The sequence below is a fragment of the Capra hircus genome, chromosome 7, assembly GCF_001704415.2.
Source record: "Capra hircus breed San Clemente chromosome 7, ASM170441v1, whole genome shotgun sequence".
Lineage (NCBI taxonomy): Eukaryota > Metazoa > Chordata > Mammalia > Artiodactyla > Bovidae > Capra > Capra hircus.
In genome coordinates this window covers 106,634,561-106,657,918 of record NC_030814.1, presented here as the reverse complement: position 1 = coordinate 106,657,918, position 23,358 = coordinate 106,634,561, and the positions used below count along the sequence as shown (strand labels likewise).

The following is a 23,358-nucleotide window of genomic DNA, read 5'->3' as shown; positions in this document are numbered from 1 at the left end:
CTGCATTCAAATGGGTAGGTGTTTCCTTTTCTCCTTTGCCTTTAGCTTCTCTTCTTTTCTCAGCTATTTGTAAGGCCTCCTCAGACAACCATTTTGGCTTTTTGCATTTCTTTTTCTTGGGGATGGTCTTGATCCCTGCCTTGTATACAATGTCACAAACCTCTGTCCATAGTTCTTCAGGTACTCTGTCTATCAGATCTGATCCCTTGAATCTATTTGTCACTTCCACTGTATAATCATAAGGGAGTTGATTTAGAACATACCTGAGCTTTCCCTACTTTCTTCAATTTAAGTCTGAATTTGGCAATAAGGAGTTCATGATCTGAGCCACAGTCAGCTCCCAGTCTTGTTTTTGCTGACTGTATAGAGCTTCTCCATCTTTGGCTGCAAAGAATATAATCAATCTGATTTTGGTATTGACCATCTGGTGATATCCGTGTGTAGAGTCTTCTCTTGGGTTGTCGGAAGAGGGTGTTTGCTATGACCAGTATGTTCGCTTGACAAAACTCTGTTGGTCTTTGCCCTGCTTCATTTTGTACTCCAAGGCCAAATTTGCCTGTTACTCCAGGTATCTCTTGACTTCCTACTTTTGCATTCCAGTCCCCTATAATAAAAAGGACATCTTTTTGGGGTGTTAGTTCTAGAAGGTCTTGTAGTTCTTCATAGAACCATTCAACTTCAGCTTCTTCAGCATTACTGGTCAGGGCATAGACTTGGAAGGATTACTGTGATATTGAGTGGTTTGCCTTGGAAACGAACAGAGATCAGATTGCCAACATCCGTTGGATCATCGAAAAAGCAAGAGAGCTCCAAAAAAAAAAAAAAATCTACTTCTGCTTTATTGACCACACCAAAGCCTTTGACTGTGTGCATCACAACAAACTGTGGAAAATTCTTCAAGAGATGGGAATACCAGACCACCTTACCTGCCTCCTGAGAACTCTGTATGCAGGTCAAGAAGCAATAGTTAGAACCGAACATGAACAATGGACTGGTTCCAAACTGGTGAAAGAGTACGTCAAAGCTGTATGTTGTCACACTGCTTATTTAACTTATATGCAGAGTACATCATGTGAAATGCCAGACTTGATGAAACAAAGCTGAAATCAAGATTTCCGGGAGAAATATCAATAACCTCAGATATGCAGATGACACCACCCTTATGGCAGAAAGCGAAGAACTAAAGAGCCTCTTGTTGAAACTGAAAGAGGAGAGTGAAAATGTTGGCTTAAAAACTCAACATTCAGAAAACTAAAATCATGGTATCTGGTCCCATCACTTCATGGGAAATAGATGGGGAAACAGTGGAAACAGTGACAGACTTTTTCTTGGGCTCCAGAATCACTGCAGATGGTGACTGCAGCCATGAAATTAAAAGACACTTGCTCCTTGGAAGGAAAGTTATGACCAACCTAGACAGCATATTAAAAAGCAGAGACATTCCTTTGCCAACAAAGCTCCATCTAGTCAAAGCTATGGTTTTTCCAGTAGTCATGTATGAATGTGAGAGTTGGACTATAAAGAAAGCTGAGTGCCAAAGAATTGATGCTTTTGAACTGTGGTGTTGGAGAAGACTCTTGAGAGTCCCTTGGACTGCAAGGAGATCAAACCAGTCAATCCTAAAGGAAATTAGTCCTGAAAATCTGTTGGAAGGACTGATGCTAAAGCTGAAACTCCTGAGGTGAAGAACTGATGCGAAGAACTGACTCATTGGAAAAGACCCTGATGCTGGGAAAGATTGAAGGCGAGAAGAGAAGGGGACGACAGATGAGATGGTTGGATGGCATCACCAACTCAATGGACATGAGTTTGAGTAAGCTCTGGGAGTTGGTGATGGACAGGGAGGCCGGGTGTGCTGCAGTCCATGGGGTCGCAAAGAGTCGGACACGACTGAGTGAGCTGCTTGATCAACAGAACAGAGACTTCGCATGCAAATCCAGATTTCAGACTTCTTATGTTTATAAAAACATAAGGCCCAGTAACACAGGCCTACACACTCCTAGCCACTGCCTTCCATCATTCCATCCCTCCTCCTTTCCCTCCCCACCCCTGCTGTCCCTCGCCCAAGTCAACATTTCCACCTGGCTTCTCTTAGGAGAACAATATTTCTCAGTTAAGAGTGAAAAAAACAAAAGATAAGCCAAGAAGTCCCCCTGTTTCCAGGAAAAATGGGAGAACATATCTCTTTCTGGAAATGCAGACGATTTCTCTGTGTTCAATATGTAAACAATGTGTGTCTCGGTCAAAGAGAGAAAGGGACGTGGTAACACACCCAGCCTAGCCACCTGCCAGCCCTGCACATACTCAATCCTTGCCGCTGGCGCAGCTAGGCCCCCAGGGCTGGGAGCCGCAATGAGGGTCTCTTTGGAGTGACGCCTGCTCTGTGGCTGGGCCTGGCGATGTGTTTTCAGACAGCTCCCGCAAGGCGTTGGGATGAGCTAGCAGCTTGGCAACTGCTCTTCCAGTAGAAGAGGGAGGATCAGTAGCAACAGCACCAGCTGCACGGCCAAGCGGGTGTGAACACGCAGCCCCTAACCTCCCGGCCACACCGTGCATCACCCCCACGACGGGGAAAGCGGTAGACACGCCTCCCTTCAAGGTACTCCCCGCAACTGCTCCTTCCAAAGGAAATGCTTCCATGCCTGCAGTCCCTTAAGCTCGCTCAGCCTCAGTTTGCTCAGATGTATAATAAGAAATGCAGTTGTTTTCCATGTATCCAACAGGTGTTTTTGGCCTCCGGCTTATTGATTTATTTTGGTCCAAGGGGGCCTCAGTCTTCCAGGAATTGCCCTCAGAGTGTGTGTGTTGTGAATGAGCATGTGTGAATGTGTGTGTCTGTGAATGTGGGGTAAGCATGTGATTGTGAGTGTGTGAGCTTGTGTGCACACGTGCCAATGTGTGTCAGGAACAAGAGAGAGCAAGTCAGCAAGTCTGTGAAGGTGGTGTAGCCCCAGAGGGCTGTCATGGAGGTGATTCTTCAGATGACAGGGGTCTGGCAGATCACTGGGACTCAAATACTGGGGGAGTGAAGCAACCAATGATGGATTGAAAACACAGATTTGGGGGTCCGGGTGGATGGCATAGGGAAGGGCAGCCAGTCAGAAATTTCCCGAACAGGAGGAAGGTTGGGGCTGGACTTTCAAGGAGGAGCTGGATTTGCCAGGCAGACAGTGGTAGCTAGTTCTGGCGCTTGGGGTGTTTCTGCCCCAGGGAGCAGTGTGTGCGAGCTTCAAGGGTGGGAGAAGCCAGCAAATGGAGACTGGCAGGTGGGCCGGGGCAGGGTCATAAATGGCCTTCCCTGCCCTGCTTGGTGCTGCAGGAGAAGGGAGAAGCAGGTGCCAGCAGTCCCTGTGGTGTCTGTGTGCCAGGCTGGTGGGGTGCCCACTGGGGCCAGGCCAGGGCACTGTGGTCCAGGAGCCAACTTGCACAGACCCTGGTGGGGTCACATCTGCTTTTAAACCAGGAAAGGAAACCCCAAACGTGTTCACGTTTGTGATGATTCTTGCAGTCTCCGCCTGCCCAGCCACTGCCCTGTCCTGGGAGCCCTTGGGGTGTCCAGGCAGCCAGGGCCCTGGTGAGTTGGCCCCGCGCCATCCTCTCTGCAGAAAGGGCAGCCCTTGGTGGGCATGGAACTCAGCCTTGGAGTGCAGCCTCCGCCTCCGCACCCCAGTCTGTCAGGAAAGGCCCCTGTGAGGCTGTGTCACAGATTGAATTTACAGCATTCAGCACTTGCTCTGATTTCTCATTTCTGCCCTTCTTCAGATGAGGCTGATCAAATTAAGGCCCGTCAACACCATCGTCTGCCAGGAGGCTTGGTGGTGTATAGGGAGCCCAGGACGTGTCCCCTCCTGGCCACGGTGGAAGTGCAGCAGCCCCAGGTCTCCAGGGAGTCCCTTGGTGACCGCAGGATGTGGCGTTTCAAGGCAAGGAACACCATGGGAGAGGGACATGTCAGTTCATCCATACTAATCGGTGTCCCCCCAGACCTGCAGGCTTTTGAACCCACTGAGCTCACACAGGAAGGCAGCAGGGGAAAACCCAGTTTCTGCAGGCATACCTGCACACCGTTTCTGGTATGGCGGGGGGTCCACAGTGGGCTGAGCTGGGGGCCTCTCAGTCTGCACCCTGGGATTTATCCATGGCAGAGCTGGGTCTCTTGCTGGTGGTGAATGGAAAAAGTCCAGAAAGGAAAGCTGAGCCTGCCTAGGGGGGAGGGCTGCTGTGTCCCTGGGACTTGCTGGGAAGCTGGGGGCTCAGGGTTCCCTATTCCTGGGTCAGCAGTGTTCAAGAGAGGATGCACACGAGCCCTGTGTGGAGCACTTCTCTGGGCTGACCCAAGGTGCCCCCTCCTGCAGGACAGGGTCAGACAGAGGAACATCAGGCAGCAGGCCACCTCTCCAGTCGGAAGCCCCCGCTCCCTCAGCCTCGCCCAACCGGGGACCTTCAGAATCTTTCTGTCTGTCTTCCTGCTCAGTCCATGGAACGTGTTTGTTTGGGTGGTTGGTTTTGGTTTTTGTGGGCCGTGCAGTGTGTGGGATCTTAGTTCCCTGAGCAGAGATCAAACCTGTGCCCCCTGCAATGGAAGTGCGGAGTCTTAACCGCTGCCAGGGAAGTCCCCAGAAAGGTTTCTTTTAAATTTTTTTATATATTGATTTTTGGCCGTGCTGGGCCTCCATTGCTGCGTGCAGGCTCTTCTCTGAGTGGGGGTTACTCTCTAGTTGGCGATGTGCAATGACCTCATTGCTGCGGCTTCTCTTATTGCTGAGCACAGGCTCTAGGGTGAGCGGATTTCAGTGGTTGTGACTCGTGGGCTCTGGGATGGGGGCTCAGTAGTTGTGGCACACAGGCTTAGTTGCCCTGCGGCGTGTGGCGTCTTCCTGGACCTGGGATTTAACCCATGTCCCCTGCATTGGCAGGTGGGTTCTTAGCCACCAGACCAGCAGGAAGGTCCTCATGGCAAGGTTTTAAAGCATTAGTCCCCGCAGCGCTTGTGTTCCCCGCCAGCATGCGCTGATGAGTGGACCTCTCCATGGAAGGGCACCCCTTTCCCCCCAGAACTGTGCAGAGCCCCACTGAACGTGAAGGCCCTGACTATGGGCCCTGAATGTGCCTCCCTCCCACCATCCAGCACACACTCTCCTTGAGAATATCTAAAAGTTCCAGTTCAGAGCAGAACAACACTGCAAAGAGTGAGATAGGAGGGGGTGCTGAGCAGCTAAGGCTACTTTTTGCTTCCACAGAAATGCCATCCTGCCTCCCTGGGTCCTTGTTGGAGTCCCACACCTCAGGGCTTTGAGTGGATGTGGTGAGGTGGAGCGTGGGTCTTTGTGCTACAGGGTCATGGTGCGTGTGGCTCTGGGACGAGGTCTCCAGCTTAGCGAGGGCCCCCCGGCCCTTTCAGTTGCCTTTTGTCTACCAGCCCCAGTGCAGCTGGCTCTGAGGGGCACTGTGCAGGGCTCAGGTGCAGTGGGCTGGATCCTGAGTCAGACCCTTACCTGCTCCCTTTGCTCCATGAGGCAGTGGCTGGAGCATGATGTTCCTGGGCTTGTCCCTCTATCCGCACAGGAGGGAGTCGAGCTTGCTCCATGGGGCTGCTGGGAAGAGTGAATAAGAGATGTACATAAAGCCCCCATGTCACCGGTTTCATCTTCATCACCGTTTCCCCGTCGCGCTGCTGATGGGGTTGTCTGGAGAATTCTCTTCTCCATCCTAGGATGCTGGCTTGATGCTAGGACGTGGTCCTTCCTGCGTTGCCATCCTGAGTCTTGCATCAACGAGGAGGAGCCCTTTATCCTCGCCCCAGCCCCTCTGTGTCCTGGGCTCCGGGTGCAGCCAGGAGGCTAATCCCCCAGTCTTGTGGGTGGGGGCTTGGACAGGTGCTGAGAGTTCCTGAATCAGACATCATGGCCTGGTACAAGGGGGCTTAGAGCAGGGCTGTGCAGCCTCCTGCACCTGCAGCATCTGTTGGCACCAGGCCCCTCTCAGAGCACTGGGACCACCGCCCTGCAGTGGCCTCACCCACCCTGCAAGACATGGGGCTCAATATCTGCAGAGATGAAAGGACCAAGAGGGGAAACAGGTTGGCAGCTGGAGAGAAATGCCTTGAACTTGGATTTGAAGAATCCAAAGACTGAGTAGCTGGTTCCTAGCATGACCTAGGGCAATCACAGAGGGATGGGGGTGGTGGCAAGAGGATGGAGCTGACTCTGTTCCTAGTGGGGGGCCTGGTGGCTGCGGGTGCCATAGTCCCTGGTGGGCGGTGCAACTGAAGGGGTGGGATGGCGGGGGAGGAGGCATTTTGTCCTGGAATTCCGAGTGTGGAGGCCTGAGGGCCTTCCAGAGAGCTGGATGTCCAGATCTAGGATCTGGAATGCATATGGAGCTGCCAGCAGGGATTTCCCTGATGGTGGCACACTTGGACAAGCTGTGCCAGGGTGGAGGCTGTGAGGACCGTGGTCCCTTGACGTTGAGCCGCCAGCACCCCACTTGCCAACCTCTCACTTCCTCTACATTCACAGTGAAATCCCGGGGAATCCTCCCTTCTGTTGGGACCTGTGGGTGTCTGTGTTTTGTTCTGAAGTTCACAGTAAATATTTTCATTAAGCGATCTGCCAGGCTCTCCATTGTATCCTGCCATCTGGCTGCTGAGAGCTGGGGAGCGGCAGTGTGGAGGTAACTCAGGGCCAGTTTCCCTCCCCTCAGCTGACCGCAGTGGAGAGGGTGTTTGGTGCCCTGGAGGCTGAGGCCGGCTTTAGGGACCCGCCTGCCATGACCATGTGCAGGACCTCCCCGGGGCAGGGCCGTCAGCCCCTGGGCCCCAGGGGCCTGCTTCCTGAAGAAGCCACGTGTGCTCCTGGGCCTGGGTGGGCTTCAGAAGCCACCTGGAGCGCGGTGCATAGGGAGCAAGCGGGTGCAGAGGAGCTGAGGCCGTTCAGCCGGTGTGGGGGTGCAGAGCAGGCCCGGGGTGTTGGGGCTTCCTGTGTGGGGGCTACAGACGCAGGCCCCAGGTCCTGCTGCAAGGAGCTCCCCGCCGCCCTGGGTGGCCCACGGGTTTGGGCCTCATCTCACAGTGGCCTCGACTCTTGTGCAGGCACCCTTACCTCCAAGGACTGAGATCCTTGCAAGCATCTGTGAGGAACTGAGCCAGAGCCTGGCCCCTTTCTCTCGGCCACATACCTTAAATCCACGGTGGACTTCCCCTACCCCAGATACCCTGCTGCTGCTGCTGCTGCATCGCTTCAGTCGTGTCCGACCCTGTGCGACCCCATAGATGGCAGCCCACCCGGCTCCCCCGTCCCTGGGATTCTCCAGGCAGTAACACTGGAGTGGGTTGCCGTTTCCTTCTCCGGTGAATGAAAGCGAAAGTGAAAGTGAAGTCGCTCAGGCGTGTCTGACTCTTAGCGACCCCATGGACTGCAGCCTACCAGGCTCCTGCACCCATGGGATTTTCCAGGCAAGAGTACTGGAGTGTGTTGCCATTGCCTTCTCCACAGCTACCCTGGGGTCTCTCTAAAAATAGGAGGTACAACAGAGCAGTACCATGTGATGCCAACAGCCTGATGCTGCTCTGGTTATCAAACCAAAGGATGGTGTCTAGCTTAGGCCAGTGTGTGTGTGTGTGTGTGTGTGTGTGTGTTCCTGTTAGGACTCTTGTGGTTTCAAGACAGAAATCCAAATGAATGGTCTCAAAGAGCTGGAGAGTCCAGGGGTATTTCAGCTTCAGGTATGGCTGAAATTAGGACCTAAAGGGCGTCACCTGTTCCCTTCCTGCCCCAGCTCTGCTTCTCCTGGAAGGAGGTGGTGCCCACTTTGTCTGCCTCAGCCCCGCAGCAGAGAGAAAGGAGGACATGTCTTTCCAGAGACCCTAACGGATGCTTGGCACGGGGGTTCACTGGCCTGCCTGGGCCAGGTGGCCGCTCCTGGACCTGAGGGTCCAGCAGCGTTGAGGACTCCCCTTGAGGACTGGGAGGGCATGGTGGGCCACGAAAGAAAAACCAGGGAGCAGCTCCTGGAGAAAGGCTGGGTTGCCACGCAGCACAGCTGTGGGTGGCTCTGTTCACCTCCAGTGGGGCGGGGGTGCTGGGGAGGCCAGGTGGCTCATGTCCACCACGAGGAGCACCAATTCTCATGAGCTCCCATTCCCCCCGTGAAAGTGCTAGAATGGTAAGAAGTCTGGACTCCAGGCATTCACGCATCTCCTAGCGCTGGTCTCAGACTCGGGGCAGCCATTACAGATGTGGCCCTGGTGGATGAGCACTGAGATGCTGGTCGGGCCCCAGCCGCCCCACCCCTCCTCCCCACCACCCCGAGTCATAAAAGTGACACCGGACGGGCTGTGTCTGCCAGAGTTGCAAAATGAATTCTGACTTGGTAATGAAGTTATAAAGGGCTGGGATGAAATAACCCTGACGAGCTGCTTTTAATAAAGCTCACCAGTGGGGCTCTGTGCTGATGGCCCCCGTGGGGCTGAGCCTCTTTCTGTTCGCAGAGCCTCCAAAGATCCTGCCGGCTTCCAAACAGTGCTTTTGCCATGTCCTAATTATGCTTCTGCGTAAACATATTTTATCTTAATGATCATCTTTAGGGGAATTTGCAGTCACAGATGGCTTGTCTCTCAGTCTTTAACAAATGGAGAGGAAGACTCTCCCCCAGATGACCTCTCCTGGCTGGTGGCACCGCTGTGCTCCTGCAGGCTGCTGGTGCTCAGGAGTCTAGGTTTGGCCCATGGCCCTCGCAGGGGCCTGCGCTTGTTGCAGGAGAGCTGGGCCAGAATCCTGGACCATGTCCAGCACCTGGTCAACACCTCAGTCTGCAGAGAGTTGCTTCTCAAGACTCACTTGTGACCTTGTTCGCAAGTTCCCCAGAAAGGGCCTTATCACTTCCCAGAGAAACGGAAGCCAGGCCAGCCGTGACCCCAGGCTGCCCCATTCATCTCCTCCAGGAGCCTCCGCCCACTGGGGGCAGTGCCGCCCTCTCCTTGCAGGGTTGGTGTGTGCTTGCCTTTTGTTTTATTTTAATCACCTTTGATATTCATTTATATATATATATATCTTTTTAATGGTTGAGCAAGTAATAAAACTAAATAAAATTAGTAGACGACAGGGCAGCGATTCAAAACTGGATGATTTGGTAAGTGGCAGAAGTGGAACAGGTGTGGACGTCCTGGAAATCTGGCAATCCTTACTCGATGATTGTGAGAGCCTGTGAACTCAGTACTTTCACTCTTGAGTCTACGTCCTAAACACAGGGTTTCCTTAGGACATCCCAGTGCCCTCCTTGAACTGACCCTTGCCCTGGGGGCTCTTTTCCCCTCCCCTGGGCTGGGCGCACAGGCGGTCACAGTCCCATGGATCTCTCAGGAGGAAACTGAACGCTGTTCATGGCAACGTTGCTTGGGTAGTCTGGGGGGAGTTGGCAGAAACCTGGGTGTCATCAGTGGACAAGAGGGGCAAATCCGGCGGCGGCACTCCACACAGGCTTGAAGTGTGACGTTCACATAGACAGACAGCTCTTAGGGTGGTGAGTGCAGAAAGAAGCAGGATGAGACACGACCTGGCAGCAGTTGTCAGTTAAAAACAAACACAGTCAAAGAGCAGCATTGATTTTGCAAAAATACACCCTATCACAAGGATGCCTTTGATTCTCTTAGAACGGTGCTCATTGCAAGGGGAAAGGAGAGAAAGCTGGTTGTGGAGATATGTCTCTCTCTCTTTTTTTTTTTTTAATGATGTTGGGACCACTGTTTAGATACAGGAGGAAAAAATCAAATCGTGGCTTCGCACCTAAGCAGAAACCAGTTCCAGTCCAACTGGTGACCAGGGGTGAGGAAAATGAAGTCATAAAGGGGCTAGAAGAAAGTTCAGCTAAATGCTTTCTTATGATCCCTTTATTAGGCAGGCTGTGAACTCTAACGCCAGTGCACCTTCCGGGTTCCCCCAGGACTGCCTGTTGCTCTTGAGCAGCTTTCACACCCCTGGCCTCTGCTGGACAAGCCTGTGGGTGGAGGTCCCTGTGAGGATGAGAACGAATCAGTCTCTCTGCCCCAGTGTTTAGGAAACCCTGAAGCTCAAATCTCTACTACCTCCCTGCAGAGGAGAAACTGCCATGTGTGAAGAAAGGGAGAATGGCACTTATGGAATAGACCGGCGTCGGAGGCCAGCCCAGCTCTCTGCACTGCTTGCAGACTCCTGCAGGGGTGGTCGGCCTGGCCCAGAGTCCTGGGCACCACCTGCACAGGGGAGGTCATCTGTGGGAAAGTTGTCTTCTCCATTTGTTTTCCTGCATCTAATGCTTGTTTGAAAGTGAAAAAGTCGCTCAGTCATGTCCGACTCTTTGCGACCCCGTGGACCATACAGTCCATGGAATTCTCCAGGCCAGAATCCTGGAGTGGGTAGCCTACACCTTCTCCAGCGCATCTTTCTGACCCAGGAATAGAACTGGACTCCTGCATTGCAGGCGGATTCTTTACCAACTGAACTACTGCTGGTTTGGGAAGTCTAAAGCCATTCTTGCAGCCATGAAATTAAAAGATGCTTACTCCTTGGAAGGAAAGTTATGACCAACCTAGACAGCATATTCAAAAGCAGAGACATTACTTTTCCAACAAAGGTCCATCTAGTCAAGGCTGTGGTTTTTCCAGTGGTCAGGTATGGATGTGACAGTTGGACTGTGAAGAAAGCTGAGCACTGAAGAATTGGTGCTTTTTCACTGTGGTGTTGGAGAAGACTCTTGAGAGTCCCTTGGACTGAAAGGAGATCCAACCAGTCCATCCTAAAGGAGATCAGTCCTGGGTGTTCATTGGAAGGACTGATGCTAAAACTGAAACTCCAATACTTTGGCCACCTCATGCGAAGAGTTGACTCATTGGAAAAGACTCTGATGCTGGGAAAGATTGGGGGCAGGAGGAGAAGGGGACAACAGAGGATGAGATGGCTGGATGGCATCACGGACTCGATGGACATGAGTTTGGATAAACTCCGGGAGTTGGGATGGACAGGGAGGCCTGGCGTGCTGCAATCATGGGGTCACAAAGAGTCGGACATGACTGAGCGACTGAACTGAACTGAACTGAAAGCTATTCTGCTTCTGGTTCTTTTGATTTCTTCTGTAACTGCTTCCTCTGACCCTCTCTTATTCTCGGTGAAAGTCTGTAGAATCTTACTGGTGTTCTGAAATTTCATGATAACGTGCCATGGTGCTGGTGTGTTTTCATCTACTGTGTTGGGTGCTAGCTGGGCCCTTTCAGTCTGGGAGCACCTTTTAGTTGTAGGAATTTTCCTGAATAATTTCATTAGTTATTTCCTCTCTGTTTTCCTTTCTTTATGGAGTTTCCAGTATATGGACGATACATCTTCGATCGGGTCCTCCAATTTTCTTATCTTTTTCCTGATGGTTCAAGCCTTTTGGTCTTACTGCTTTACTTTCTGGGAGAGTCTCAACTTTGTCTTCATAATCCTTTCACTGAATCTGTTATTTCTGCTGAAAAGTTTCTAATTCCAAAGAACGCTTGTGATTGTTCTCGTTTTGCTCTTGTTCAGTGGATGCAGTATTTCCTTCGAGCTCTCAGGGGTCACTAATAGCAGGGTTCCCCACCTTCCAAGGTAGCCTCTGTTAATAACAGGGTTCCCCACCTTCCTAGGTAGCCTCTGCTTCCTCCATTCTCCTCATTTTGATTGCTGTGCTTTTTTTTGAGCTCCATCTATGGAGTCTGGGGCTTACCCTGGAGAGCTGGAGGTCCTTGGCTGGCTGCTCGTGTGTAAGCCTGGGCAAGAAAAGAGGGGACTGGGAGCTCGGTGCAGCTTGTAGGGGAGCCATGGACGGTAATGTTGCCTTTGGTCTTTGGTCTTCCCTAGAGAAGCCTCCTTCCAGCTTCCTGCCTGCGGGATAAAGGCTTGACTACCAGCGTTCTGGGAGTGGATTGTGGAAGCAGGCTGGTGTCTCAGTGTTCGTTTCATCCTCCTTTTTAGCACGGTACCTGTGCTCTCAACTACAGCTGGTGCCTGCAGCCCAGAGATCTTCTTGAGGGAGAATGAGCTTCCAGACCAATGCAGTGTTGGTTACTGGGCCGTTACTAGGATGCAGGTTGTGAGGAAGGGATTTGGCATTAGCCATCAACTAGTCTTTATTTCAGTCCACTCATTGTCCCACTTCCAGAGGTACTTGGTGCCTTTGGAGGACTCGGCAATGCAAACTGGAAGCGTCTGGCCAGCTTCTCAGATACACCAAGTCCATTGCCATATGGCCATCTGCTTTCCAGCCTACAACAGTTCTGTTATTTTTTTCCTCTCCTGCTCCCCCTGTCCTTGTTTGCTTGTGATTTAAGAAAAAAAATCATCCCTTTACTAAAATTATTATGGGGTTCCAAGGAGGAGAAAAATTGGATGTATGTGTTTAATGTACCATTTTTACCTAAGGTCCCTTCTATGCTTAGATTTGTGTTTAGACTTTGTATTCAGTTCCATGATCTATGTTTCATAACACTCATACCACTGTGATCTAATTAACATTATTTTGTAATGCGTTCTGAAATTTTGAAAGGTAAATATCCCCTTGTTATTATTCCTTTTTAATATTTTCTCCCAGCTAATCTCCCATATGTAGTCTTCCAGTTGAACTTTGGAACTATATTGTTAGATTTTAACAGTTTTTTTTAAAAAATGGAGATTGTGTTAAATTTATAGATTGATTTGGAAGAGCATCAGCTTGCAGCCCAGGATAGTGTCACTGTGTCTGCAATTGCTGAGGTTGTCTTATGCTTTTTGGGAGAGTTTTGACCATATGGTATTACCCTTTGTGTCATCTTTCAACATTCCGTATATTTGTTTATACCTAGATATTTTGTGGGGTTTATTCTTATAGTCGATAAACCTCTTTTCCCATTCTGTTTCCTAGCTGATGTCTGTTACATACAGGAAAGGTATTGTTGCTTGCATACTGATTATATGGAGGATGAGAATTAACTATTTCTTGTAGGTTTGGTAAAACTCTCCCGTAAAACCTTCTGAGCTTGTCTTTGACTGCTTTTTTTTTTCCACTTTTTTCTAAGGTTTATTCAAGTTTTCTACTTGAGCCAACAATTAGAATGTGTGTTCTCTCTTTAGTCTAGGCTTACTAGAACTGTGCTTTTAATTTCTGGTGTTTAGGGTTTGAGGGCCTTCCGTCTTGTTTTCTTTGATTTTGCTCTATGGTAGCAGCTGTGGGCGTGATTTTTGAGTTTCCCTTTTGTCCTAATGTAAGTGAAATTTGGAACTTGTGCTTGAACAGCACACATTCTCTGGTTGTTGAGCTTAAACATTAGGCTGTTTTAGTAATTCAGATCTTCTACAGTAATGCAGGGCTTCCCTGGTGGGTTAGTGGTAAAGAATCTGCTTGCAATACAGGAGACAAGAGATGCGAGTTTAACTCCTGGGTTGGGAAGATCCCCTAGAGGAGGGCATGGCAACCCATTTCAGTATTCTCGTCAAGAAAATCCCGTGGATAGCCTGGCGGGCTGCAGTCGATGGGGTCACAAAGAGCCAGATGTGACCGAGCACGCACAGTAATTCAAATCCTGCCTAATGTTTCAGCTGATTCATCTGGTGTTTTCTGGAGTAAATATATTAAAATGCACATAGAACTGTGGCTTTGCCTGTTTCTCCTGTATCAGGTTGAAGCTCTGTTAGGTGAATGAAATTTCTTATCTTTTGTATCTTTTCAATGAACTGTTGATCAGTTTGTCCCTTTAATGTCAGATTATATTTTATCTCATAAATATCATTATGCCTGGTTCTGTTTTGTGGGCAATTACATGGTAGCTCTCTCTTCGCTTCATTTGTTTTAACTTCTCCTGGGTAATTTTGTTTCAGTTACACCTTGTCTAAGTAATTTACAGCAGGATCTTGTGCCAGCTCATGCTCCTTTGCCGGTTGCCTCACTTCTGCTCTTGCTGCCGCTCCCGCATCCCAAGCCTGGGCTTCCTGGCCCTGCTGTGCCTGCCCTCCTTCTGCCCAACTCCCAGAGGCACCCCTCCCCCCCCCCACTGCTGGCTCTGTGCTTCCTCCCATTGTGTCTCTAAGGTGGCCCCTGCCCCTCACAGCCCTGCCGTGTGGTACCTGGGTACCTGTGTATATCTGTGGGGTACCAAGGCATACAAGACCCTTGGCCCGTCTTCCGAGGGGGCCTCCTTCAAGTGGAGTGGACAGGTAATGCCCAAGCAAATTCATAAATGAGATTCAGACTGCAAACAGTGGTACATTCCATGAAGGAGGGAAACAGGATGCTGTCACGGAGACACTGGGGGAAGAGAGAGCCTATTTTCATTTAGGATAAAACAAGGTAAGTCCCCCTGAGAAGGGGACATTTCAGCTGACACCTGGAGGATGAGAGGAAGTAGGTCCAGTGAGGAATGAGGGGAAGATCATTTCCTGGAGAAGGGACAGCAGTCTTCCCCATCACTGGGCAGTGGCTTCTCAAGGCTCTGTGCCCCCTCCTCCCCTTGTAGGTGTGTCCTTGGGGGAGGCAGATGGGAACCACGTCCAGTGCAGGAGGCAGAGGCCTGTGAGCTCTGTTCCTTGTGGGCCTTTTGGGGGGCTCCTGCTGGACCTGATAGGAAGGCTAAATCTAGGCAGGAGCAGCAGCAGCAGAAAGGGCATCCCAAGAGAGACAAGTGCAGTGAAGGCCTGGGCATGGGGTTTACACGGGGACAGCCAACATCCAGGCCCCTTGAGCCCACACCTGCTGCACGGCGTTTATAGACCCAGGTCCCTGGGATTGCTCTTCTCTGCACTAAACACGCTTGCTTGTTTCTCCCAATTTCGATTTCCCCACACCATCTCTTGCTGCTGGTGAGATACACAGGCCACTCCGGGACTCTTCAACAACTTTGGGTGCTGTGACTTGAGCCAGGTCCCGGCCCCTTCTCTGTGGTGTGACTTGTCTGCATCGGTTTATCTTCCTGAGGCTCCTTGTTGCTAAAATGAGACAGTAATGAGGATGGTGAGGAGCCTCCTACTTGCTGAAGATTGGATGGCTGGATCATAGTGGAGGCTTATCACTCTGAAGGGCTGTGCACATGCCCCAGCATACCAGGCTGTAGGTGCAGCGGGAGCCGGGCAGGGTCCTGTGGTCCAGGCACAGTGGGTGAGCTTGGCTTCTGTGACCCGCTTGTTCCCCTGGAGGGGCAGGCACTTCGGGGTTTCCTGGATGCAATTCTGCATCCCCTTCTTCCGTCCTGTCCACAGACTGCTATTGATTCTTTGAGGGATTTTGTCTGCCCTCCTGTAGAGATGCTCAAATGAGGGAAGCTCTTGGAGGCTTCCTGTTGTAACATCCTTTGCCTGAGATATGAGCTCACCAGAAGGGTGCCCCAAGCACAGGGAATGCCAGAAACTAAAAGCCCGTGGTTGCCCATTGAAAAGACAGGGTCCTGCCGCAGACACCTCCACTCAGGGGCGCCTCGGCCTGTTGGGGTCCAGTCTGCTCCCATCTGCTGTGGATCAGCCCCCCAGAGGGACTGGTGACTTCTCCCCGTGTGGGAGGCGGTGTGCAGAGGCGGCTGTGTCAGGAGTCAGGACAGATTGTCCTCCGTCCCTGGCAGGAGATGGGCAGTGTGGACTGCTCAGTGTCCAGGCCTGGCCGGAAATGAGGGGTCAGGCACAGGGCTGGCTAAGCTCTGGGTCACTGAGGCTTGGCCACTTACGAGCATGCAGGAGCTGCTGGGGGAGGCGGGAGGGGGGGCCGAGAGGAGCTGGGGCCTGTAGACCAGACAGGCAGCCCTGGGCAGGCAGACAGGCCCTGAGCCTGGGCATGGTTGCAAGTAACCAAGAACAGCCCACTGAGGACCTGAGCGGGACTCTCAACCCGAGGGGCGGGCCTGCTAGGACCCGGGACCAGGGCACGGCTGGAATCTCCGCGTGGCCTAGCCTGTAGGGTTGAGCCCACTGTAGGGAAACTGGGAGACACCCAAGAACGAGAAAGTGGAGCGTCAGCCTGGCTGCTGGATCCCGTCCGCGCTCACGTGGCCCTGAGTCTGGGGGCCCTGGGTCTGGGGGCGGCTCCCTGTGCCCTGCTAGGGCTGAGCAGGGCTGGGGCTCCCAGGGACTGCAGGGCAGGGCTGCCGCCTTCAAATTGCTTAGGGGGCCCTGTTTGCTTCCCTTCATCTGCCCTTCCCTTTGGATTCAAGCACATCTCTACAGGGGCTGGGTCTTGGGGGTGGCTCCAGGACATAATATCCAAGTCACCCTCCAACATTATCATGATTGAGATAATAATGATAAGAACAATTATGCTTGTGGTGAAATGAACGCTTCTAGTGCATTCTTAGGAAACATTGCTGTCTTTAGGACCTGTAACACACAGTCTAGTTAAAATAGAGTTTGCTTAACAGAAGCAACTCTAAGATGTACCCCAGCCAGCATGTCCTGATGGTGGCCCCAAGCCCTCCTTAGAGAACGTCAGGCAAAGTTGCTGCACAGTGGCTTCATGGTTCAGGGTCTGGGGCCCACGCTGAGGCCTGCAGAGAGGACAGCGGGCCAGGAGGGCTGGGGACCCAGACCTCTGTGCCGTGTCCCAGGCATGGCCGTCACTCTGCAGCACAGTGTGAACCCCCCTCTCCCCTCTACAGTGGCTCTGTTTCCTCATTTCTTAGACAAGCTGGCTAGTCTAGACTTTTAACATGAAATCTCGAAATTCGAAATACTGCTCACCAAATGCGGTACTTAAAGACTCACACAGCGCTAACAGGCAACCCCGTGGTCTGGTTTTGCCCAGGGGCCGCCTGTCAGTGACCCCTGGCTTGGCAGGGGCAGAGGGTATCCTCCAGCCTCTTCCCCAGGAAGAGTTCTTTTTTTATGAAAATTATCATCTTTCTGCTTCCCAAGGTGGTTCTGAAGGTGAACTCTCCCTGCTTGTTGAAAATGCAAAGAAATAAATGTGTAAGAATAGAGCAGCCATTCCTCACCCCCTCGTCAGGTTTAAGTAGCCGATGTCTCCCCTGGGAGCAGCAGGGATGGCCCTGAATCATCTCCAGAGAGCCCAGCAGAAGGGCGAGCTCTGCACAGGCGCCGGCCCTGGAGCGGCCCTTGGCAGTGCCTGCCGTGTGTGTGTGTGTGTGTGAGTGTGTGTGCGTGTGTGCGTGTGTGGAGTGTGTGTGCATGCGTGTGTGTGGACTGTGTGTGTGTGCGTGTGTGCGTGTGTGTGTGCATATGTGTGTGGAGTGTGTGTGCATGCGTGTGTGTGGACTGTGTGTGCGTGCGTGTGTGCGTGTGTGTGCGTGTGTGGAGTGTGTGTGCATGCGTGTGTGTGGACTGTGTGTGTGCGTGTGCCTGCAGTGTGTGTGTGTGCCTGTACATATGAGGGGACACGGGGGACTGCAGGGCTGTGGTGGGGACACAGGGCTCCGGGAAGCTCAGGAATGCCGCGGGCCCTCAGCCCAGCCCCGCCTTGCTCCTCTTCTCTGTGAAGCCCTTCCCCTTCCACTCCTCCTTCGCCTCCTCTTCTTGGTCCGGCAGCGACCAGGTGGCGGGTTTGTGCCCCAAAGCTAACAGACAGCAGATGTAAAGAGGAGAGTTTCTGCCTGGCTGGGGGGCTCTGCCAGTCCTCCTGTCTGTAAAGTGGAGTCAGTAATGCCCATCAAAGAGGCCTTTTGTCAGCGCTGGATAAGGACACACAAGCAGAGGGCCGCTGGTGGAGCAGGACCTTGGTGACAGGCTGCCTTGCTGTGCCTCCAGAGGAGACAGTAGACAAGAGCCTAGGGGATGAATGAGAATTGTTCTGGAAGACTCTTTGGCGATGTCATGATAACCTGATGTCCTAGGCCCTTCCCAGGGCAAAAGTTTCTGAGACACACCTGCTTCTCCCCTCACCAGGAATGCCGAGGAGCAGGGGGACCCTGGGGTCAGGGGCCTGGAGCGGACGCAGAGATCCATGCAGGGGTGTGAGGGGCTTCCAGAGACGCTGGCACTGGTTCTTACTGGGCAGTGTGGTCTGTGGCTGCCAGCAATGCTGAAGGTCAATCCAGCCAACTCAGCTGCAACCCTGAGAGGTGGGGGCAGCGTCCATGCGGGGCTCCAGGCCCAGCGGGGAAGGAGAAGGAATGGAGACATGCTGCAGCTCTGCAGAAGACGCAGTGACGCCCTGGGGTCCTGGCCTGATGGGACGCGGCCCCGGGGCCCTCTGTGCGGCCCCAGGCCCCGGACGGGCTGCCCCGCTCCGAGCCACGTGTTAGTCTGTGGGGGCTGGAGTGAGCCCTGGCCAGCAGACTGCGGAGAGGCTGCTATGTGAGGGCTCAGCCTGGGCTCTGCATGACTATCAGGCAGCCTCTCGTCTCCTCAGCACCTGGCACCAGGGGCAGGCACAGGTCTGGGCAGGGGAAGGGTGCCCACGGGCTGGCCCAGCCCAGGAGGGAGTGGGCGGACCGGGCTGAGAGAGGAGGGACTTTGCTTCAGCCAGGGACTGAGCCAAAAGCCCCAGAGGGGAGCTGTCTGGGAAGACTCTGTGAAACATGTGCCACCTGGGCTGGGCCTCAATTTCCCCGGTTATAAATGGGCTGGCAACACTTGGGGGACCAGCCCTTTGGCCCTGGGCGAGTATGTGAATGGGTGAAAAGAGCTGGCTCTGTCCACCCAGCCTCCCTCCCCTCTGTTCATCACTGGGTGCCAGGCCCCGCCTCTGGGATGGCCCAACTGTGGGTTTCTGCGCTACCGGGTCTGAGCTGACTTGCCCAGCACAACTGCGCTACCTGAACCTCAGTTTGCTCTTCCGTGAAATGGGGACAGAATTTCCCTGGGTTACAGTGCTCTGATGATGGCAGGCTGATGGCCACACTGGCATCTTGCAGGGGCTGAGTTGCATCTGAGTGGGTTTTTTTTTTTCCGGCTGCAGTGGCCTTGTTGAGCCTGGACTGCTGCTACAGGCTGTGTCCTCTCTCTCCTTCCAGGGGTCTCCCCAGACAGCCTGGACAGCCTCAGCCGCGCTCTGGGTGTTCTGGAGGAGCGAGTCAACAGCTCCAGGAGGAGGGTGCGCAGGCACGCTGCTGATGACGACTACAACATCGAGGTCCTGCTGGGCGTGGACGACTCTGTGGTCCAGTTCCATGGGAAGGAGCATGTGCAGAAGTACCTGCTCACCCTCATGAACATCGTGAGTGGGGGTGCGGTGGCGGCGGAGGGCTCTGGGGTGGGGCTGGGAGGCTGGGGGCGTAGGTGGGCCGGGGCATCTCTGCTTGCCACAGTTTCCTGGTGGAGCTGGGCGTGAGTGAAATGGTCACAGGGAGGCTCTGGGTCTACAGGTAAGAAGAGGTGACCCTCCTGTCGACCTTGTTTAGCCTGACTTTCCTTATCTGCAAATGGTGGGGATTCTGACTTGGCAAAGCCATTTATATGCTAAGGCCATTTTCTAGACACTCATCATTTGTGTACTAGGGTTCTTAATTTTTCATAATACCCACATTGTGTAGGCTATGTGTTTTCCTATAAATCAACTGATTTTTTAAAAGCTTAAAATTATTTACAAAGGCAGCCTCACTTTATTGCAAACTGAAAGTCCCTCGGTCCTGTCCGACTCTTTGCAACGCCATGGGCTATACAGTCCATGGAATTCTCCAGGCCAGAATACTGGAGTGGGTAGCTGTTCCCTTCTCCAGGGAATCTTCCCAGCCCAGGGATCCAGCCTAGAGATCAAACCCAGGTCTCCCACATCGCAGGCAGATTCTTTATCAGCTGAGCCACCAGGGAAGCTGAAGAATACTGGAAAGGGTAGCCTATCCCTTCTCCAGCAGATCTTCCCGACCCAGGAATCACTGGGGTCTCCTGCATTGCAGGTGGATTCTTTACCAGCTGAGCTACCAGGGAAGCCCAGGTTATTGTAAAGCTAATCTAAAGCTAAAATGCAAGGTGATAAGAGGATGACAGAGGATGAGATGGTTGGATGGCATCGCCAACTCAATGGACCTGAATTTGAGAAAACTCGGGGAGATGGTAACGGTCAGGGAAGCCTGGCGTGCCACAGCCCATGGCGTCGCAAAGAGTCGGACACGACTGAGTGACTGAACAACAGTTTCAGCCCCAGCTGGACGGCTCTGCTTTCTGCTCTGCAGAAAGGAGATGAGCGTGTGTCAGAGAGGAGGACAGAGAATAGCACCCGTCCGAGGTTTCTCCTTGAGGTAGTCAGAAGAACTAAAGACTGAAGAGAGTATCGGTGTCTCCCTGTGAGGCCGGGCTCCTTAACTGAGCGACTGTGTGCCACCCAGGCCCCCTGTGGCATCACTGCGCACCTGCCCCACCGCTCTCCTGACAGGTCACGCCGTCCTGCCTCCCCACACGCCGGCCCTCCCACCCCAGAAGGTGCAGAATTCTGACCTTGCAGAGAGTGCACCCCTGCCTGCCCTGAGTGGCGAGAGGGCCTGCCCCTCACGGCCTGGCGCCTCCGCTGAGCCCCGCTGGGAGCATAGGAGGGGGCCTGTGTGTGTGGGAGAAGTGGGTTTGCAGGGGGCTGGAGGCAACCAGGGAAGCCCCGGGGATGGGGCGTCCTAAAGCAGCAGGGCTGTGTGCCCCAGCCTGTCCCCTCTGCTCTGCTCCGCTTCCTGGGCCACGGCGAGCCCCTGGGGACCCAGCTGGCCCGTGGGCAAGACCCAGCTCCCAGAGCCCCGGTGAAGAGATAGGTCAGGAGCAAGAGGGAAGACATGAGTGAGCTGGTCACGGGGACCAGGAGGCCCCTGCCTGCCTGCCTGCCTCTCTTCCTCTCCACCTGCCTTAGGTAAGTCACTGACTCTGGAATGCAGCCACCTCATCTGCAAAGTGGGCTGACATCTGTTACATTTGCAGCTGTCATTTTACTTTGGAGAGTGTTGTCACACTTAATCTTACTTACTTTTGAAAATTACCTCTAATATAATAATAACAATACCATGATGGCTACAAATATGGAGCTCTTTTTTTTAAAAAAAAAAAAACTCTGTATCGAATTTGTTACAATATTGCTTCTGATGATTATGTTCTGGATTTTCGGCTGAGAGGCATGTGGGGTCTTAGTTCCCCAACCGGGGATTGAACCTGCCCACCCCCCCTGCATTGGAAGGGAGAGTTTTCATTATTTGACTGCCAGGAAAGCCCCAAATATCAAGATCTTAATATGTGATTCTGTGTGGCAGGCTTGTACTAGTCACTTTTCATGCATATCTCTGGAAATCTTCACACTAACTCTATAAAATCAGTAGAATATAAAATCTTGTCTGCCTTCAAAATATATGTTTTTCCTCAAGCATTATACCACTCTCCAACTCAGTGGCCAAAAGGACTGGTGTGGAATTAGAATCCTGAATCCTAGTAAAGGAAAACTACTTGTTTCCCCTACTCATACCCAACACTTGTGACACTAACGACCAGAATTAGCATAGACCCCAGAAGGTCAGAGTTCAGTCTCACGAGACAGCACCTCTTTAACACTCATCTCAAGCCCCAGAAGTTTAAGATGTCAGCTGTACTTCTGACCAAGCAACCACCAGCTCCTCAGGTTCAATAATTTGCAAGAATAGTTCCCGACTCAGGGAACCACTTTACTTACTATCGCCGGTTATTAAAAAGCACACAGCTGAGGAGAGCTGAGGAAGAGCCAAATGGAGGAACGCACGGGGGAGGTGCATGGAGCCTCCGTGGCCCCTCTGGATGCACTTCCCTGCCAGCACCTTGATGTGCTCACCAACTGAGAAGCACTCCAAACTCCACTGTTTAGAATTTAATGGAGATTTTGTCTTGTAGGCGTGATTGGTGGGACTCACTGGCCATGGATGGTGGTGGCAGTTTAGCTGCTAACTCACGTCTGACTCTTGAGATCGCATGGACCATAGCCCGCCAGAATTCTCTGCCCACGGGATTTCCCAGGCAAGAATACTGGAATCGGTTGCCATTCTCTTCTTCAGGGCGTCTTTTCTTCCCAACCTAGAGATCAAACCTGGGTCTCCTGCGTTGCAGGAAGATTCTTTACTGACTGAGCCACAGGGAAGCCCATGGGTGATTGGGCTCAGTCTCCAGCTCTTCCCTTTTCCCTGAAGGTCGGGGATGGGGCTGAAAGTTCCAACTCTAATCATACCGCTGGTTCCTCTGGCTACCAGCCCGGACCCTGAACAATCTAAGGGCCCACCAAGAATATCTTCATTAACATGAGCTCAGGTAGGGTTGAAAGGGGCTCATTATAAATAGCATAAGGTGCTCCTGTCACCCCTATCATTCAGGAAATTACAAGGATTTTAGAAGGTTTGTGCCAGGAATGAGGGGCAGAGCCCAGATACATGTTTCTTATTATTTGTATCTAGATTACTCTTGGCCCTACCACTACCAGCTATGTCTCGGAGAATGGGCTTCAATCTTCTAAGCCTTGGTTTTCTCATCTTTAAAATGGGCAGTCATTTTTATCTTGAATTGTCAATGAGGATTAAATTAAATAAATGAAGATGAACCTGCTTTTCAGTCTCTAACTAAATGTGGTTTTTTTATTGTGATGGTGACGATGTTTATTAATAGTTTAGCGATAGCAGGTTTAGAATTATTCTTAACAAGTCTGGCAAGGATCCTGCAGTTGGAGTGTCTTCCTGAGGCTTGTGGACCAACTCTGCCTTTTGCCTGGCGTGGAAGCCCCCTCTGCCGCACACACCTTGTGCCCATGAAGTGCTGGGAGGAAGTCTAGAGTTAACTTCAGTTTATTCATTTACACCCTCATGATCCAACTGAACCTCGATTTGGGGTAAAGGGATGGTTTGGTTAGTTTCCTGAAAAGCATGAGAAGTATAAAAATTCTGCTGTTGAGACAAATTTTATTGTAACAGAAAAGGGATTATAGGAGATGAATCGGAGGAGCCGGGAAAGAGTAACTGGGCCATGTCTTGTTTCCCCGCTTGCATCCAGCAGGTGGGGCGTGCCCCAGGCTCGGGGGTTGGTCCTGCAGAGGCAGAGGGCCTGGCGGACTCTCCTGGGCTCAGGGAGACACCGCAGCGGGAGGCGTCTGAGCCTCCACGCTGAGCTCCCGCTCTAAGGGTGCAGGGTGCTTGCGGGAGATGAGGCACCCTGCTTGGGTCCTGTGTTGCCTTAAGTATACTCACCTTATTGTGCAGCCAGGCATCACTACCACCCATCTCCAGAGCTCTCTTCATCTTGCAGAACTGCCCCTCTGTACCTGCTAAGCAGTAACTCCCCAGTGCCCCCTCTCTCCAGTCCTTGGGAGGCACCGTTCCACTTCCTGCCTGCTGTGCCCTGCCTCTGAACTTGACCGATAGTGCCATGGGCAGCTGTGGGAGTGGGGGCCTTTAGACCCTGCAGGTGCTGGCCCACCGGGATCTGCAGCCAGAGCCCCAGGGGCCTCACGAGGCCTGGCCAGGGTAGGCCTCCCTCT

At 52.5% G+C, this 23,358-nt stretch overlaps 1 protein-coding gene across 2 annotated transcripts in view; it reads left to right on the top strand.

Annotated features, from left to right (window-relative positions):
- ADAMTS2 (ADAM metallopeptidase with thrombospondin type 1 motif 2) overlaps positions 1–23,358 on the top strand; it is a 260,395-nt gene that overhangs the window by 132,051 nt on the left and 104,986 nt on the right. For both annotated transcript variants that reach the window (XM_018051595.1, XM_018051596.1), the window contains exon 4: positions 18,914–19,116. In XM_018051595.1, coding sequence (XP_017907084.1) covers positions 18,914–19,116 — 203 coding nt within the window. The remainder of the gene's footprint in view (positions 1–18,913; positions 19,117–23,358) is intronic.